Source organism: Macrosteles quadrilineatus, unplaced genomic scaffold, assembly GCF_028750875.1.
Source record: "Macrosteles quadrilineatus isolate MER2022 unplaced genomic scaffold, UCM_ALF_1.0 Scaffold_3__2_contigs__length_128488019, whole genome shotgun sequence".
Lineage (NCBI taxonomy): Eukaryota > Metazoa > Arthropoda > Insecta > Hemiptera > Cicadellidae > Macrosteles > Macrosteles quadrilineatus.
The window spans coordinates 100,609,481-100,627,020 of NW_026542596.1; the positions used below are offsets into that span (position 1 = coordinate 100,609,481).

Here is a 17,540-nt window from a genome sequence, read left to right on the forward strand (position 1 = left end):
ATGAAATCAGGCAATCAATTTCTGAATATAGATGAGCGAGTAGCAATTGGACGGCGACTGCTGACTGGATGCCTGTACTGAATGGATGATTTTTGCAGTATTGGTTGTAAAAATACAGCCATTTAAACATTTCAAAATTCTTTCCCTACAGTCACCCGACAAAGTTGGCTTCCTTGTACTGTTTATAGTACAGAAAGCTGCTAATTGCTGCATATTTATACTTTGCCGCACGGTTTATACTTTGCCGTACGGTTTATACTTTGCCGCACATCAGGATTCCAACGAAACGACACAAAACAGCGTGGTTCTATTATGCACGTAATCCGTGTACGCTTGGAAATAGGTTGGCAACACTTAACGATAAAAATTCTACGAGCAGCTGATTGACTATTATAACTACGATTTAATCTGTCATTTCGTGTTTATAGTTTCGGTATTTATGAACTTTCTGGACTTTTCTTTTAAACGTTTCTAAAACATTCCTACGATCTTAATTAACAAGAAAATACCTTTAAAGCATTTTTTTAGGCGCGGAAACCACTTCAAATTACGAAAACATATGGAACTATATTCTCAAAACGCGGAGCACATTTCTTGCCGAGGAAAAATAGCGGAGTGATACGGACCGTGGGTACTACTTTCTCTAGGGCACCATTTGTGTTGCCAGCTGAACCTAAAAACGTGTTGTATAGTGTTTGGAAGACTAATTATTTATATGCTTTATAGTGACTGTAGGAAAAATATAATGTGTAACACGAGTGAAAAAGGCCTTTGCTGCACTCGAGATCATTCCGCACTCGCCTGCGGCTCGTGCGTAAACATTGCTCTCGTGTGCAGCAAAGTGCCACTTTCACCACTAGTTACACAAATAACTATTGTTTGAAGTTCATTGTTGGTGATGGTGAGTTAATGTTGTTCAAAGGTTTATTGCGGACATTTTCCATCACGAATGTAAAAAGCAATACACAACGTTTTGGGATCTGGAATCTGATCCCGTCCTCAGGTGAAAAAAACTAAACTAACACATTACAACTAACAATACACAAACGCCCAACCTAAGTTGGAATACACTGCAGAGGGTAGTAGTAAAAAAAAATATGCACTGTATAGCAGTCAAGTCATGATACAACATGCAAATAATAACAAATCACAAAACACTATAATCTATAAAAGGTTTAACGTAAAAAACTCACACAATGGAAGTCTCATTGGTGGAGTCATTGCGAACGGTGCTATTAGTGTTCCATTGTGTGAGTTTTTTACGTTAAACCTTTTATAGATCATAGTGTTTTGTGATTTGTTATTATTTGCATGTTGTATCATTACTTCACTGCTATACAGTGCATTTTTTACTACTACCCTCTGCAGTGTATCCAACTTAGCTTGGGCGTTTGTGTATTGTTAGTTGTAATGTGTTAGTTTAGTTTTTTCACCTGAGGACGGGATCAGATTCCAGATCCCAAAACGTCGTGTATTGTTTTTTAAATTCGTGATGGAAAATGTCCGCAATAAACCACTGAACAACATTTCAAAATTAGTTTTAAGCTACGATTTAAATAAAACTTAAAGTACCAATTTAGCAATTTCAGGCAATTAGAACATGTTTAGTGAAAAAAACATGGTAAGTGTAAAAACATACACACTTTATGAGTATGTACTACTAACCACTATTAATAAGGCGTGACTAGTATTGCGTTGAAGCGAATGACTCCTGGGGACTTGGGTTCAAATCTTCTCAATCGGTAACGACTTGATCTTGGCTAGCCCCCAACGTCGTGAGTCTATCCCCCTAAAAAGCAAAAAGAAACCAAGGGAAATTTTGCATTGTACAGTCAATGACATAACTGATAGCTTAAGCCGTTCAAAGATAAGTTTAATAGTTCATGTACAGTGTGTACTCGTTTCTTGTTATGTACTGATATGTGTTTAAAAATGGGTATCCAATACAAATACAGATTGCAATTGATGACCAACTATATTGTTTAGCTATTTGTATATAAACAAACACATGTTTGTTGAGGTGGGTTTGTTGAGGGTTGAGGTGTCTGAGAAATATGCAGTTTAGAATGGATAGATAATTTTTCAAGAAGATAAAGGAACTTTCCGTCAAAAGGGAAGCTAGGAAATTTTTTCCCAAGTGGGGTAAGTACCTTTCTTGTTGGATATTTGATCGGCTCTCTGCAAAGCGAGTGGCCTTTGCAATCAAACATAGTTTAGAACTAATCAGACAAGGATAAAAGTGACCTTTCAAGTTGTTCAAAGAGAAGTCAAATAAAAAGGGAGCAATTAGAGTACATACATTCTTCTTGGATATTTGCACAGAAATCTTTCCAAAAGATATGTGCTCAGGGTGAAAACATTACTACTTAATTATCTAGGCTATAAAAAACTGTTTTGTCTGCAAATTACTTAGAATCATGAAGTTTTTTTGTTATTTTTACGTTTCATGGACTAAGAAAGGTGAAACGAGTCTTAAATCGATTCTGTGTGTTTTTGGTCTGTATGTTTGTTGTTTGTCTGTCATTGTTTCTGTGACACAAAAGTTAAACTGCTGTCCTGAATATAATCAGGTTTCCACCGTCCATAGAGTGGTCACATTGCTAGTTCAAAGATAAATATAAAAGTGATCACTCAAAGTGTTCAAAGTGAAGTTAAATCCATCATAAACTTATAACACACTTTTTCGTGTTGGATATATGTATAGAACTCTACTAAAAAATATAGCGAAGTGCAAATACAGTATAGAACTATTAACAAATAAGTCAAGGAGATAAGTGTTACTTTATGATATTAAAATTGAATTTGAATATATCTCCTACAGAGTACACACGTGTCTGTTAAGATATTTGTATGAAACCTTACTCAACAAAGAGACAAAACTGTACAGTTCATCTATCTATCTATCTATATATTAATAGGCAAGCATGTTTCTTTAAAACCTTTTTTCTCAGCTCGTGTGCATCGCAGGGAAAATCTACGCATACTGTTGGAAAGATATTTTCCTGAAGATTTGCAGAATCCCCTTATAAATTAAAATAGGCTCAGAAATAAGCACAAAAAATGAATTTGAAAACTTAAACAAAATAACATGGGAGTTATGGGTTGCCATGATGGTGACGAAATAACAACAAAATATAAACAGAAAATCAAAACAAATTCCTATCACATGTTTTATTTACAGTATGGGGTTATACATGGTGTAAGAAACGGCCATGTGGACCTAACTTTTCCTGAATAAATAAAGAATTTTTCATTACATTTATTATTTTTTCATTTAATTTAATTTAGTCCTACATATTTTTGGTCGAGTTTTCGACCACTGGACGTCCTCTAGTACTTATTTAATACGCAAGCAGGATTTTTGTGACAATTACTCCTCCGAAACTACTGAACCAATTGTCATGTTTTTGGTGTCATTGGAAAGAGCGTAGCGTGAAGTTGTGCAGGAAACTGTTTTTAAAGGGAAATAATGTGAGAGTGAGGCCCTGGAGCCCTTTAAAGTTTCGTATTTCTCCATAAGATTAACATTGGAAACAAAAATTGTTATGAAACTCCAGCTGTTGTCAGAAATCAAAAGTGAGAAGAAGAGCATAGGTTAATCCTAAACAGTCAATAAGTTTGCTAATATAGTATTATAACAGTTTGCTACAAATATTTACTTAGCAATTGCTCGAATTCGAGCAACAGGGACACTAGTATTTACATAAAATCATAAACACGTCAAATCAGTCAAGGAGATAAGTAATGTTTCAAGCCGTGCAAAGAGGAGTTAGACATTACCCTATTAGAATACTGAAGTTTCTTGTAGATCTCTACACAACAAATGGGAGTCGGAGGAAAACAGAGTTAGGTGAATTGACGGACGATCAGTCACCGAGAGAAGTGATCAGTCATCAACAGCTGTTCAAAGGTTGAGTTCATCGTAAACAACTCCTTGTTCTTGTTCTTGTTTGTTTGAAGAGAACAAGACAACGATTCCTCAAATCATCGTTCAATATTATATGTCAATATCTTTTATTTGAAATATTCCTGAATATCTAAACGAGTTTTAACACAAGTGTAACGGAAGAGAGGTGTTATAGACTTGTTATGCAAACGTTAACTTTTTAATTTACTTAAAAATGTGAAAAAATACTACGAATAAAACAAAATTACCTCTTTTTTAAATCTTTTAGATTATAAGAAAAGTATTTGCAATTAATGTAATACTGTATGCTATTGTTGAAAAAAATCTAAAAAAATAATAATATTTACTCATAGTGTAAAAATAAATAGATTTTAAGTACTTATAATATGTCCCAATTTAAAAATATTATTTCCCCTAATTTATGGATGGTTACACAAAAACGATGATTACAAAAAGTCAAATTGACGTCAAGCTTAAAAATTGGTTGAAAAATGATTATTCAATATTTATAGGTTGCTTTTGCATCCGAGTTTTGGCAAAGCTATCCCTATGCTTACAACGATAAAATCATAATGAACAAACAAATAAATATATTGCTAACAATTAAAAATATATTGTTATCTCACGAACCAAAAATCCCAATTCGGTTTATAAATCAATAAAGGTCTTTTATCGTCTAAGCACTTTCTTTCGCAAAGAAACTGAGTGGTGTTGGGCACTTTAGTCTCACTAATACGATAAATTCGTGTCTCGAGCTCTTACTTTTGATCCCTGATAATTAAAGGGCCTTTCATCCTTGAGCTGCTGCTTTGATAGCTGTATAAAAAATTTACAAATAAAATACAAATAGAAACAATTAATTAAATGTAGGATTGAAATAGGGGTTTAAACATACAGTAAAAATCCTTATACTAATACGACTAAAATACAGCAAACAGTTTTTAAATTTAACTCCACATTATCAACCAAGATTAAACTGTAAAATTATTCGCACTATACTTTCAGAGCAATTTTAATTGTTTACCTACAGTATATTTCAATGTTTTATCAAAGCTATAGTAATTAGTTTTAATGATTTAATACTAGAATATAACTAACAAAAGTACTTGACATTTTACTGGAACTGGAGTAATGTGGGCCTACGTATAATATGTAAAAAATGTTGCAATGTATTCTTTAAAAATCATATGAATAAAATACATAGCCATATCTCAGCAGGATTTAAATGACACTATATGCATTTTCATTGTATAAAATATTTATTACCAAAAAATACATTCTAAAAACTGAGCTAGCGTAAATATATCCCTAGTCTAATTTCATTTTGATTTCCTCGGCTTTCGTTTTTGACTCGAAAACAATAATTTTTAAGGCATTACCTTTTCCATTTCATAGTAATACTAGGTAACGATTGTGTTTAAATCAAGTCGATTTAGGATAGTAGAAGTATAATTCGCCTAAGTAAAATAGGATGAAATCAGCATTGTATGATGCAGTAATAGAAACAAAAGATTTTGTACCAACAATTTATGAATATTTTTAAAAGTTAGAAAACAGATAGTCCAGACAACTCAAATTGGAATACGATGTATGCAATCATTACATTTTAAGTAGTATTAGTCATGGTTGAACCATAACAAACATAACAAAACAGCAATAATGCTCGCTTGGTGTCAAATACTATTTTAATTTCAATACACAAACCCTCATTATCATGTTATCAATTTGTATTGTATATTTCCTCCCTAAAAAATTGTTTCGGCTTGACCTTTTTTCAAAACCCTATATATTTCCTTGCGATATTATTATATGGAAACCCTATTACAATTTTGTGAATTATAAAAAAAATAATTACAGTAAAAAAATATATTCATAATACGGCTGGATCGCTTAATGGTACGTGGCCTCTCATTATTTTAAAATCATAGAAATCAGTTTTTAACTTCATAAACAAATCAAAACACGTAAAAATATTTCTAACAACTACTAGTCTAAAGCTATAACGTAAAGCTAATACATTGTAAATATTTACAAATGTAACATAAAATAAGTCTCATTCATATTAGATATTAGTTAGTGTAGATTATTATTGGGGTTTAGTTCTAAATTAATGTACTAGATATGTATTCCTGTCATTATAGGCTACACAAATAATAATTGATACAAGTTTTATTTTACAAAATGAACATTTGTCATCATATATTTTTATTATATTATTCTTTTCCGAAGTAATTTTAATACCTTTAATATCTCTAATATAATCACACATTTATTCTTAAAATAGCACTTTTAAAAATGTTGTTTTTTATACAATGTTGTAAAACGATCATAGTACTATTTCTTAACGCTATATTATCTAACCACATTTTAAATAGTTTATGAGCGTTGTTTGATTTTATATGGTTGTCATCTAAAATGTACAATCAAACAGTAAACTGTCAGTTTTGGTACACTAGGATGTATTTGAATCGTTTCACAGTCTCCTTAATTGGATTACCTCATAACAGTTAAGTATATATATATTTCAAATCAATTAATTTATATCATTGTACAAAACCTCCAGTTAAATCCATATGATTCAATATTGTTAGGTGTGGAAAGAATCAAATTTAAAACATCCATCCAAAAGACGAAACATAAGATTTTGGTCAAAAGAATGCAACCACTATACAACCATCAATATCTAAACAGCTGGAAGCAACAAGGCAGTTCGGTTTTAAAACTTACCTACCCCCTTTAAATCGCTTAAAATCCTGTAAGCTCACTAAACAGAACACATATTGTAAGTGGAGCTTTGCTTAAAAAAACCCAACATCTTCTAAGAATTTTCCCGATTCAAAAATAATTCAATCAATCCGAAGGCTTTCTTGAACTATTCTCAATTCACGCCATTGTAGTCAATGTTTATTTGGATACAGATTCGTTGATCTTGAGCTGTTTTGTCGTTATACTTGGTTGTCTACGTCACTGATCGTTTCCTCCGAAGGTATTGGATTAGGTCCTGGTCCTACGTCTTTGATCTGTTCCTGAACACTTTTGAAGCTACTTTTAATCGAGTCCAGTGCTTGACCAAGTCCGCTCTTTATCTGGTTGAACTCTTGTGTAACCAGAGACAAACGACCCAACAAGTAGTTCAGGTTGTCGTCCACTTCACTCATACGGCCTGTGATCTGCCCAACCTGGACAAGTTAAAAGCTTGGTCAGATTAAAATTTGTATTTAGGAGTTAGGTACTAGGTATGTATATGTTAAATAAATAGTTAGACTATGAGAAAATGAATGCGATTGGTGTATTCTAAAAAGGTTGTAGGAATTGGACTTGTATTGGAGGTTAATGTAAATAATATGGATGTGGAATGAATAAACAAGTGCATTGTCCTTATAGTTTTAGTAAAACAACCTGTGGTAGCAAATCTTTTTTTAATACCACTGATCATGATTTTAAATTATTGAATTACGTTTAACACAAACATTTAAATTAGGCTAGTTTGTTTAATGTACAAACGACTTTGGCAAAGGCTATAGTGTTAGGAAGAACATAACTAAATCCTAAATACATTAAGGAAATTTCCTTAAAACTCACTTGACCAAATATCTTGGACAATGAGCATACTTAACAAAAACGTAACCGTCCCAAATTTTCGTATATAAAGATAAATTAGTACAACGACAACTTCAGTAAAATAATTAGTAACTTATTTGTTAAGCAATTTTAGGCAGCCTGTTAGGAGTATTACTTGATGAGTAACTGATATTGATTCAACATCGGATCTTACAATATAATCTAGCTTTCCTTCGCAGTTGAAGGAAATTCAGTGAAAATCTGCTGGTTTTCAAAATATAATGCTTGACCAATGTTCTTAAAAATGGTGGACCTCGAGAAAAGAATAAGGAAGATAAACCATTTAATATGTTTAACCATTTCACCTACCTTTCCCTCCATACTATCCATGGTCTGCAGACTGCCATTGACATAAGCATCAGTCTGCTGCTGAAGCCTGTCCAATGCTCCTGCTGAAGCTGTCAACTGCTGATACATGATGCCGATCTGCCTCCAAACTTGACTGATCTCGTACTCTATCTTGGAGCTGAGGTTGGTGAGACCTCCGTTCTGATTGTCCAGTATGGTCAACGAGATGTTGTCAAAGCGTTTGTGTACTGTGGCGTTGAGGTCCTTCATCTGGAGCTTCACAAGATCACCGATTTCCAGGAGAATCTGATGAACACCGTACTCGATTCTTCGCTTGGTGTCAAGGACGTTGTCTGCAGTCTGGATCATCACTTGCTCCACCTTGGCTAAACCTTTCACCTGAAAAGTTAAAACTTCAGGGTAAAGTTGTGTGTGGATTATTCTTACAATTAAATATACTTATTTTCGTGGACACAAAGGAAGGAAAAACTTATTTATAGTGTTCCCTCTAAATACAAATCCTGCAGTTTTAATTCTGATAAGGATCCATTTTTGATCCACTTTCAATTCCTTACCAAGCTATTAAAAAAGGTAAAAAACATACCAATGTTAGGCAAAACGACCAGTTTTATGTTGGGGTTACAATGTTCCTTCGGACAAAATGTTTTACTCATTTTCTGCTATAAAAGACATAATTGGAGCAGAATTGCAAATAACATTTTACTGGTATTTAATAGTTCCCCCAGATCTTCCCAGCATATTGGTCAATATGAGAAGTTACGGAACACACACAATGATGTACTATTACCAGAAAGAATAGGAACACGCAACATGATTTGAGACAACAAGGAAGTAAATCATCTACTGGCATTCGAAGCATGTCTTGAAGCCAGATTAGCACATAAAATATCAAACGATTGTTACAAGATAATGTTTTGTGTTAAATCAAGTTTACCTCCTTGAGCAATTGTTCGTAGCTCTTCTGGACATCACCGTAGAAAGCCTCCGCCATGACGCTCGCGTCGGTCATTGTCTTGTGGAGATCTTCTTGTCCCGAGGTAAGAGACTTGTGTGTGTCGTCCATCTTGTGCTCGAGGCGCATAAAGCCCTTGTCAGAACTAGCTGATAACTCGTACTTGATCTCTTGTAGCTCGTCACGTGTTGAGTTCATCAGTCCAACCACCTGAGTGAAATATTTATGTAGGATTCAAATCTTTAGAGGAAATTACAGTTGTGGTTCAAAGATAGCCGTATCGAGGAAAAATGGGAGACCGGCAGAAAGGTCTACAGGGATGTATAGTTAAAAGAGATAACAAAAGAATTAGTTTGTGTAATGAAAGGAATTTTAATTGGATAGAGATAGAAATGAATACAGGAGCTTCAAATAAAAAGTTTAACGAAGTGGTGTTAAAGCAAGAGTGTAAATTGTCAGTGTACGATATCTGTGTGGATATAACTTACTGGTGTATGGGTATTGGGTAAGGTATAAAAAATAACTTAAAGCCTTTCTATTCGGTGAAAAGAATTCATAACCAAAGAGCAAGAAACGGACAAGGAAATTACTGAAAAAACTTAAATACTTTGATCGATAGTAAAATTAGATAAGATTAGCAAATAGTTTTAAGATTTTCAAGAGTAATAACAGTTCTACTTATTAAAATCCATATTTTCAGCCCTCAGTTTTACTTATCACATATCTGTGTATTTTATATTATCCTTTTTTATTTATACTAAACAAAATGTTCCATGTATCAACCAAAATGATTAACTTTGTTTATCCACGACACTATTATTTTTGTAGTGACGGTACATATTTTTATTGCATGGTAAATGATTGATTAAAAATTAAATGAAGATATGATTCTTACTTCAGCTCTTGTTGCTAGTTCCTCCAGAGCACGAGTTGCTGTGTTCGTCATCTCCTTCAGCTCTGCTAGAGATCTCCCCTGTCCGTCTAGAGCCGACTGTAAAACCAAACGTAATTAGTACTTCGTCACACATTAAATAACTTCTTTTAGATCTATTAGGAAACAATCTACTACAAAAACATGAACAACTATTTTTGAACGCTCAATCACCACAAAAACACGTTTCGTAGGTACTTCATGTTGACATACATGCCATCAAATATGATACTGCCTAGATAGCTATATTTCTATACATGTTTGAAAAGAGATATTAGAAAAATTAAATAGTCCAAAAAACTGAATTAACCAATAATTTTTCAAATAAAATAATTGTTGCAATAACTAGGGGTACGAAAGGTTTCTGAATAAAAGTTAAGAGAGGTTAAACCCATATTCCAAAGATTGGTATGAAGGATTATAACAAATACAACTTAATTTAAGACATGTTTAAAATATTTTCGGTAAAACACCTTCAAATATTTGTAAACCTTCTAAAATAATGTTTTAGTTTACGTGCAATGCCTCCCTGCCATTTTTTATTAGTTTGCGTACATCCTCAAATTTCCAAAAGCAATTGGGCATATTGAAGATTACCTTAAGAGGGTATAAATTGCATTCATATGTATCTCTCCTGTATGGACTTAAATACACTCATGGATTTCGTTTCTCCCTTTTCCTCTGGTATAGAGATCGATGCAGCCTCCTTGAATGGCTTATTTTAGATTCTGAACTAATTTGGTCCTTTGGTTCTGTCTAACATATTCATAGTTTCTCACATATGTTTAAAACAAGAGATATTACCTTTTTAACAATAAACACTAACGAGAAGATGTTTTTTATTATTTTTTAAATTTGAAAATTGTAATTATTAAATATTGTATTGGTGGAAACTTGATTATAGTTGAATAAAAATTAATATTAAAATCAACTAAATGGAATATAACTGGTAATTTACAAATAACTAGTGTACCTGTTGCTCGAATTCGAGCAATTACGAAGCATTACAGGCGACTTAAAGATTATAAGTTAACTTCATAAGAAATAATTTTAAAAGTTACTGTGATATTAAGGATTTTCCAATGATTAGTTAATAGAACATTATATTGCAAAACATGACACGATTCAGAAGAAAATCAATTTTAAAATCAGAAAAATCCATTGCAAATACTGTACTTCATTTTGACAAATTCAATAAATCACAATTTAAATATTAACAGCTGTTGCATTAAAAAGTAGTGTAGAATTATGCATATGGTCATAATGTAAACAAATTTGAAGAGGCAACTTTAAAGGCTTCTGGGGCAGAGCCCCAAGGGAATTTACCTCTTTCCTCTTTTGATGGCTCATCTACAGACCAAGACCTTTCTTTAGAGACCCCTACCGAGTTTCTACGCCCAGCCGTTCTCTCAAAATAGCTGTGACAAAAACCACGTTTTCCTCCATAAGAATAACATGGGATGGGAATTTAAAGGCCACGGGGGCAGAGCCCCAAGAGAATTCACCATGTTTCTCTTTTGATGGCTCATCTACAGACCAAGACCTTTCTTTAGACTCCTCTACCGAGTTGCTACGCCCAGCCGTTCTCTCAAAATAGCTGTCACAAAGAAAAACAGTTTCAAATTAATATACAGATATCTTTGAACTCGTTTTAAGTATCTGGTTCAATCAGTTATAGCTTATAGGCACTACAATATACAACGTGTATTTTTAATAATTTCCCACCTGTATTGTTGAATAGTCTTGAGTAGGAGACACCTGAAGTCTTGATAGTCGATTCTCCATGTTTCTTAACAATCCTTCCAGGTCTGCTGGTCCAACCGCTGTCGATGACGGCCTCAATAAGTGAACCTTACAAAACAAATGAAAATGGTAGCATTTCTAGAGATTGAAATGAAAAAGTTTTCAGTATATGAATTTTTAAATTCCAATGCTCATGCACATTATTCCCGATGACTCTAAGAACTGCTTCCATTGCGTCTATTCCCCCCCCCCTGCCTACCTGGACGACATGTTGTGGACCATGTTCTAAAGGTGTGTCATCCATACAACAACATGTGTATTTACCCTTCATAAACCTACCTCCAACCTCTCCACCGCTGATGCAAGATTGTCCACTCTAGCATTAAGAGCTGCCTCCATAGCGTCTACTCTCCCTCCTGACTCCCTGGAAGACATGTTGTGGACCATGTGTCCATGTTTAAGTTGTGCCATCCATTCAAGTATTTACCCTTCACTAACCTACCTCCAACCTCTCCACCGCTGATGCAAGGTTGTCCACTCTAGCACTAAGAGCTGCCTCCATAGCGTCTACTCTCCCTCCTGACTCCCTGGACGACATATTGTGGACCATGTTCTCCATGTTCTAAAGTTGTGTCACCAACACAAGTATTTACCTTTCATAAACCTACCACCAACCTCTCCACCGCTGATGCAAGATAGTCCACTCTAGCATTAAGAGCTGCCTCCATAGCATCTACTCTCCCTCCTGACTCCCTGGACGATATGTTGTGGACCATGTTCTCCATTTTCTAATGGTGAGTCATCCATACAAGTATTTATTTACCCTTCATAAACCTACCACCAACCTCTCCATCGATGATGCAAGATTGTCCACTCTAGCACTAAGAGCTGCCTCCATAGCGTCTACTCTCCCTCCTGACTCCCTGGACGACATGTTGTGGACCATATTCTCCATGTTCTAAGGGTGTGTCATCCATACAAGTATTTGCCTTTCATAAACCTACCTCCAACCTCTCCACCGCTGATGCAAGGTTGTCCACTCTAGCACTAAGAGCTGCCTCCATAGCGTCTACTCTCCCTCCTGACTCCCTGGACGACATATTATGGACCATGTTCTCCATGTTCTAAGGGTGTGTCATCCATACAAGTATTTGCCTTTCATAAACCTACCTCCAACCTCTCCACCGCTGATGCAAGGTTGTCCACTCTAGCACTAAGAGCTGCCTCCATAGCGTCTACTCTCCCTCCTGACTCCCTGGACGACATGCTGTGGACCATGTTCTCCATGTTCTAAAGGTGTGTTATCTATACAAGTATTTACCCTTCATAAACCTACCTCCAACCTCTCCACCGCTGATGCAAGGTTGTCCACTCTAGCAAAAGAGCTGCCTCCATAGCGTCTACTCTTTCCCCTGACTCCCTGTACGACATGTTGTGGACCATGTTCTCCATGTTCTAAGGGTGTGTCATCCATACAAGTATTTACCTTTCATAAACCTACCTCCAACCTCTCCACTGCTGATGCAAGGTTGTCCACTCTAGCACTAAGAGCTGCCTCCATAGCGTCTACTCTTCCCCCTGACTCCCTGGACGACATGTTATGGACCATGTTCTCCATGTTGCTCATCCATCCCTGTATGGAACCCTGCATTGTGTCCACAGTGTATACTGTCTTGTCACGTTCGTTGTTCTGCAACAACAAAATACTTTTAGTCCCTCAAATCTAAAACAAACAAGTCTGGAATTTCACCATTCAATTACATACTGTTAGAAAAACTAAATTCGGTTCGTGTGTTGTTCAGTTTATTGATTAGTTTAAGGACTTAATATTATCATTCAGTAATTATTATTTTTTTTGCTCTATGAAAATAAAAATAATAAAGTTGAATTATATCCCTATAGACATTTCTCTGCCAAAAAACATTTGACAGGGAACTAGATTTAATCATCAATCTTGAAATCTGTTTGAAATGTGATCAAATCCTTGACCATCAATGTATTAAAGTAGAAGTTGGTAATAAGTTCATATTTAATATTAATATAGTTATATTTGTAGTTTAATTTGAGTATGAATACTGGAATGTAGGTTCTGATACATAGTTATATAGGCTACGGTACTACATTTGAAGGAGAGTTGAAAATGATAATGAATAAAGGACAAACAGAATAATAATGTTCCACAACACATTATGGCGTTATCTAATAAGTTTTCATGTTATGAGCCACCGCAGTGTTCAGTTATAACAGCCATAACATTAGCACTCATATGGCTGCAAACACATGCAGAAACTAATTCCACTTTACCTTTTCATCGTTTAATCATCCCACCGTTGCTACACGTGTATGCCGATGGAGTTTTTGATTTTACCTTTCTACAATTAGTAGCCTACTTCATGTTGTACTTGCTATTACTCAAGTGAATAGTTTTTCATCTATTTGATAGAAGTGAGAAAATTGCTGTATTAAAGTAAAAAATTATGACTGAATTTGCATATATCTATATTAAATTGAAATTCAATATTTTAATTTGAGAATGCTATTTAAAAGAGAACTAGTTGGTGTATGTGTGTATTATGTTGGTTGCGTTTGAGTATGCTGATGTAAACTAAATGTTTCTTTAAAATCCATGTGTGTAGCCCGTTGTATATAATGTAAGACGAAATGACTTACGTAATCCCGTCACAGCTTAATAAAATGTGTCAATTCAGGACATGTTTCGATATTAAAACACTATCGTCAGCTTCAGGTACATGTAGAGTTGATCAGTAGTTTACATCGTTAGAAGATAAACATAGTACGAAACGGCACGAACAAAATTACGAATTAATACATAAAACAATGAAACATTTAAGAGACTGGCCTGTTATAACAAAAGATGCCTGACCGCACAAGGTAGCAAGGGAGCAGACTAGCGTGTGCTCCCACTATCTCCGCGTTCCGCCACCTCCGAACCCAAATCTGTCCCGCCACCTCCGAATTCTTGAGTGACCCTTATAATCCCGTCACTGCCTGCGTTGTTAGCTGTCATTGCATCCACGGCTGCGAAGCCCCGTGGATGGAAGATTTAATGAAAATTTAACCCGTGGGTTAGGTTAGGATAGGTCAGGTTAGGTTAGGTTAGGTTAGGTTAGGTTAAGTTAGATTAGGTTAGGTTTGGACGGAAAGTTTTAACGCAGGAAGTAACCGAGGATTATAGGGGTCACTCTGAAATTCGGAGGTAGCGGTACACGGAGGTGGCGGGACGCGGAGAAAGCGGGAGGTAACCGCAGACTAGACCAGCTTATCTATGCTTATCAATTGTGTGAAAGATAAAGTGGGCAAAGATCAGCTGTTGTAGGATGGACAGAGTTATTGATGAACGAATTAAAAATAGAGTGGAAACTGTAGTTTATCGTTTAATATGGCCCCACAGGTTGGTTAACAACTGTTTATGTTTCATATTCCTCCAGAGTGTCTATCTTTTACCCTTTTCTGCAAGTGTGTAGAATTTCCAAGCTCATCTACTTACCTGATTGTCCAGTTTCCCCTCCAGATCGCGTAGTCGCTCGTCCAGCTTGGTGACCGCAGCTCCGATGACCTCCGTGTTGTGTTCCAGTGACCTTTGTCGCTTGTCCAGGGCAGACAGCGCCTTCTTCAGGTGATCTCCCAACACTCTCTCCCGGTACTCGTGTCTCTCCAGCTTGTCCGTGCTGTCGCGGAACATGTGGATCAGCGAGAGGATCGCATCTCTGATGTCTTCGTTCCTGCCAAAAATTGCCAAGTGTAACTATTTTGTATCTTACAAGCAATATTATTGTTTCAGACATTATTTTCATGTGTGTTTGGCCATATAGTTTTGATACTTAGACATCCCATTTATACCATTATTACTGTATATTGACTAGCTGTAGCCAATTGCTTGTAAAAGATTTAAAATAACTAGATTAAATGTGCTACTCTCAGAGTCTGCTTCAGTTGGAAATGCAATTCGATGGTTGATTAGACTTTGAAATTGCTATAGTGTACATAACTTGTTCCTTTCAGTTTGGATTGGTTAAACAATTGGATTATTCGACAGAAATCAGTAACATACATTAGAGTCCGTTCACAAAATGTAGGGGAGGTATCCTGGGTTCCCTCTAAAGCTGTATATATCAGCTGATAGGCTGTTGGTTGTTGTTTCGTAGTTAGGGTTCTGTGGAGGGAGTGGAATCATTTTCCCTTAAACCACCTACAATGCAAAGGATTATGGTGCATTCTGTCGATGACTATTCAACCACAAATAAGCGTTATTAACTATAACCATTTAAGGGTTGTTTTTTGTGATGGAAAAGATGTAAATCAATCGTCCAGTCAATCTAGGGATTTTAGACAAAAGTACTATTATGCTGGATTTTCCCCATCGACTACTGTCACGTAGACACGTCTTTAGCCAAAAACCCTACTTGGGGTAGTATGCAGCATTTTCCAATATGGTGGCAGTAGCACATCTTCAATTTTAGGGGACTTTTAGCATGTTCAAAAGGAAGGTATACCAAACATATGTACCAAATTCCTTGCTTGTGCTAATTTTCTTTTGTCAACATATTTGTACTAAACGTCGATGCTCGGTTTGAGGCGTGGTGCGTGGTGCACATTTTTCTTCAAATGTTAAATTGCAGAGAACAATACTATCAAAATATAATTTTAAAGCTTATTAGCAGGAAAAAATATTTATTTGAAAACACTTTTCTAATGGTAATTGATGGACCCTTGCTTTAAAATAATATGTGCAAACACTCTGGAATATAATGAACAAATTTCGATTTTTTGTATGAAATATCGTAATAACTAATAAACTAGTAAATAATCAGAAAACCCAAGATAAGTAGTTTTATACCGTAATTTTAGGAATATTAAAACAGCAAGATGTAAGGTCTATCTAAAATATTTACTGAAATATAATCAATTTGCAAAGTACTACACCTTAACTTTGGAGGGCTGTAGGGGGAAAAGGCAATTGGGGTAGGGGTGGGGCCTTTTGGCTAGAGACTTGTCTACATGACAGTAGTCGATGGGAAAAAATCCAGCCTAATAATATTCTCGAAGCCTAATGTGCTCGAAAGAATTCTTGTAAATATGGGATGTCAATTGTGTAGGCTTTAAACAAAAAATAAACAAAGGCCAGTAAACATTTTATAAAACTGTAAAATCTAGTAAATTTCGTAATGGAGTGCCCTGTCAGTTAGGTTGGGTGTCCTAACTCGATTATCCCTAAGTGCATTAACGTTCCACAAAAAGCCTCAACAATGGCGTTCTTTTTCGCAAATTTGGTGTTAAGTTTTTTGTTTGCATTTTTCGTTTAGCTTAAACATACATAGGTCTACAGCTTAATCAAAACGTAACATCTACTCATTGTAAAGAACAGAATTGCTTATATTGTTTTTTCACTGATTTGTTTCAGAATAAACTAAATAAAATGTTGAACTACCATTGCTATAAAGAAAAAAGTCAATTGGAGATATTAGGATACTATCATATTTCAAAGTCGGTGTTTTTAAGCAACCAAGACCTACCAAATGAAGTTTGCCTTAAATTATCGATGACGTTTTCAACCCTTTAAACAAACAAGAAACCTGGTAGAGCTTTTAGATAAGCAAACAAAATAATACTTCCTGATACGTCTGTTTACGTACCGTATAAGAAATTCACTAATATAATTCGGCAAATACTCAAATGTGCAATAAAAATTGCTAAATGTTACATTTAGACAGGTAAATAAACTTCGTTGTTTTATTGAACGGAATACGCAGGAAGAGTATAGATTGGAGAAAGATGATATACGTAGCCTTGTTTTTGACAAATATAGCAGCTGACAAATAATAAATTTTTTCTCAGCTCATGTGCCTCGCAGGGAAAATCTACGCCTATTGTTAGAAAGATATTTACCTGTAGATGTGCAGAATCCCTTTATAAATTAAAATAGGCTAAAAATAAGCAAAAAAAAAAAACAAATTTTAAATATAAAAAAAAACTACATGGCCCGTATGGGTTGCCATGCTAGTGACGAAATAACAACGAAAAATAAATAGAAATCAAAACAAATGGAAGAAATTCCA

The 17,540-nt window shown here is 35.1% G+C and overlaps 1 protein-coding gene across 3 annotated transcripts in view; it reads right to left on the minus strand.

The window, feature by feature from the left end:
- Nucleotides 1-5,147: 5,147 nt before the first annotated feature.
- The window catches only part of LOC128988892 (uncharacterized), a 157,003-nt gene continuing 144,610 nt past the window's right edge, over nt 5,148-17,540 (minus strand). For all 3 annotated transcript variants that reach the window (XM_054410649.1, XM_054410650.1, XM_054410651.1), the window contains 7 exons: nt 14,972-15,206; nt 12,965-13,153; nt 11,446-11,571; nt 9,685-9,780; nt 8,772-8,999; nt 7,838-8,215; nt 5,148-7,086 (listed from right to left, as the gene is read on the minus strand). In XM_054410649.1, coding sequence (XP_054266624.1) covers nt 6,853-7,086; nt 7,838-8,215; nt 8,772-8,999; nt 9,685-9,780; nt 11,446-11,571; nt 12,965-13,153; nt 14,972-15,206 — 1,486 coding nt within the window. In that variant the 3' untranslated portion in view covers nt 5,148-6,852. The remainder of the gene's footprint in view (nt 7,087-7,837; nt 8,216-8,771; nt 9,000-9,684; nt 9,781-11,445; nt 11,572-12,964; nt 13,154-14,971; nt 15,207-17,540) is intronic.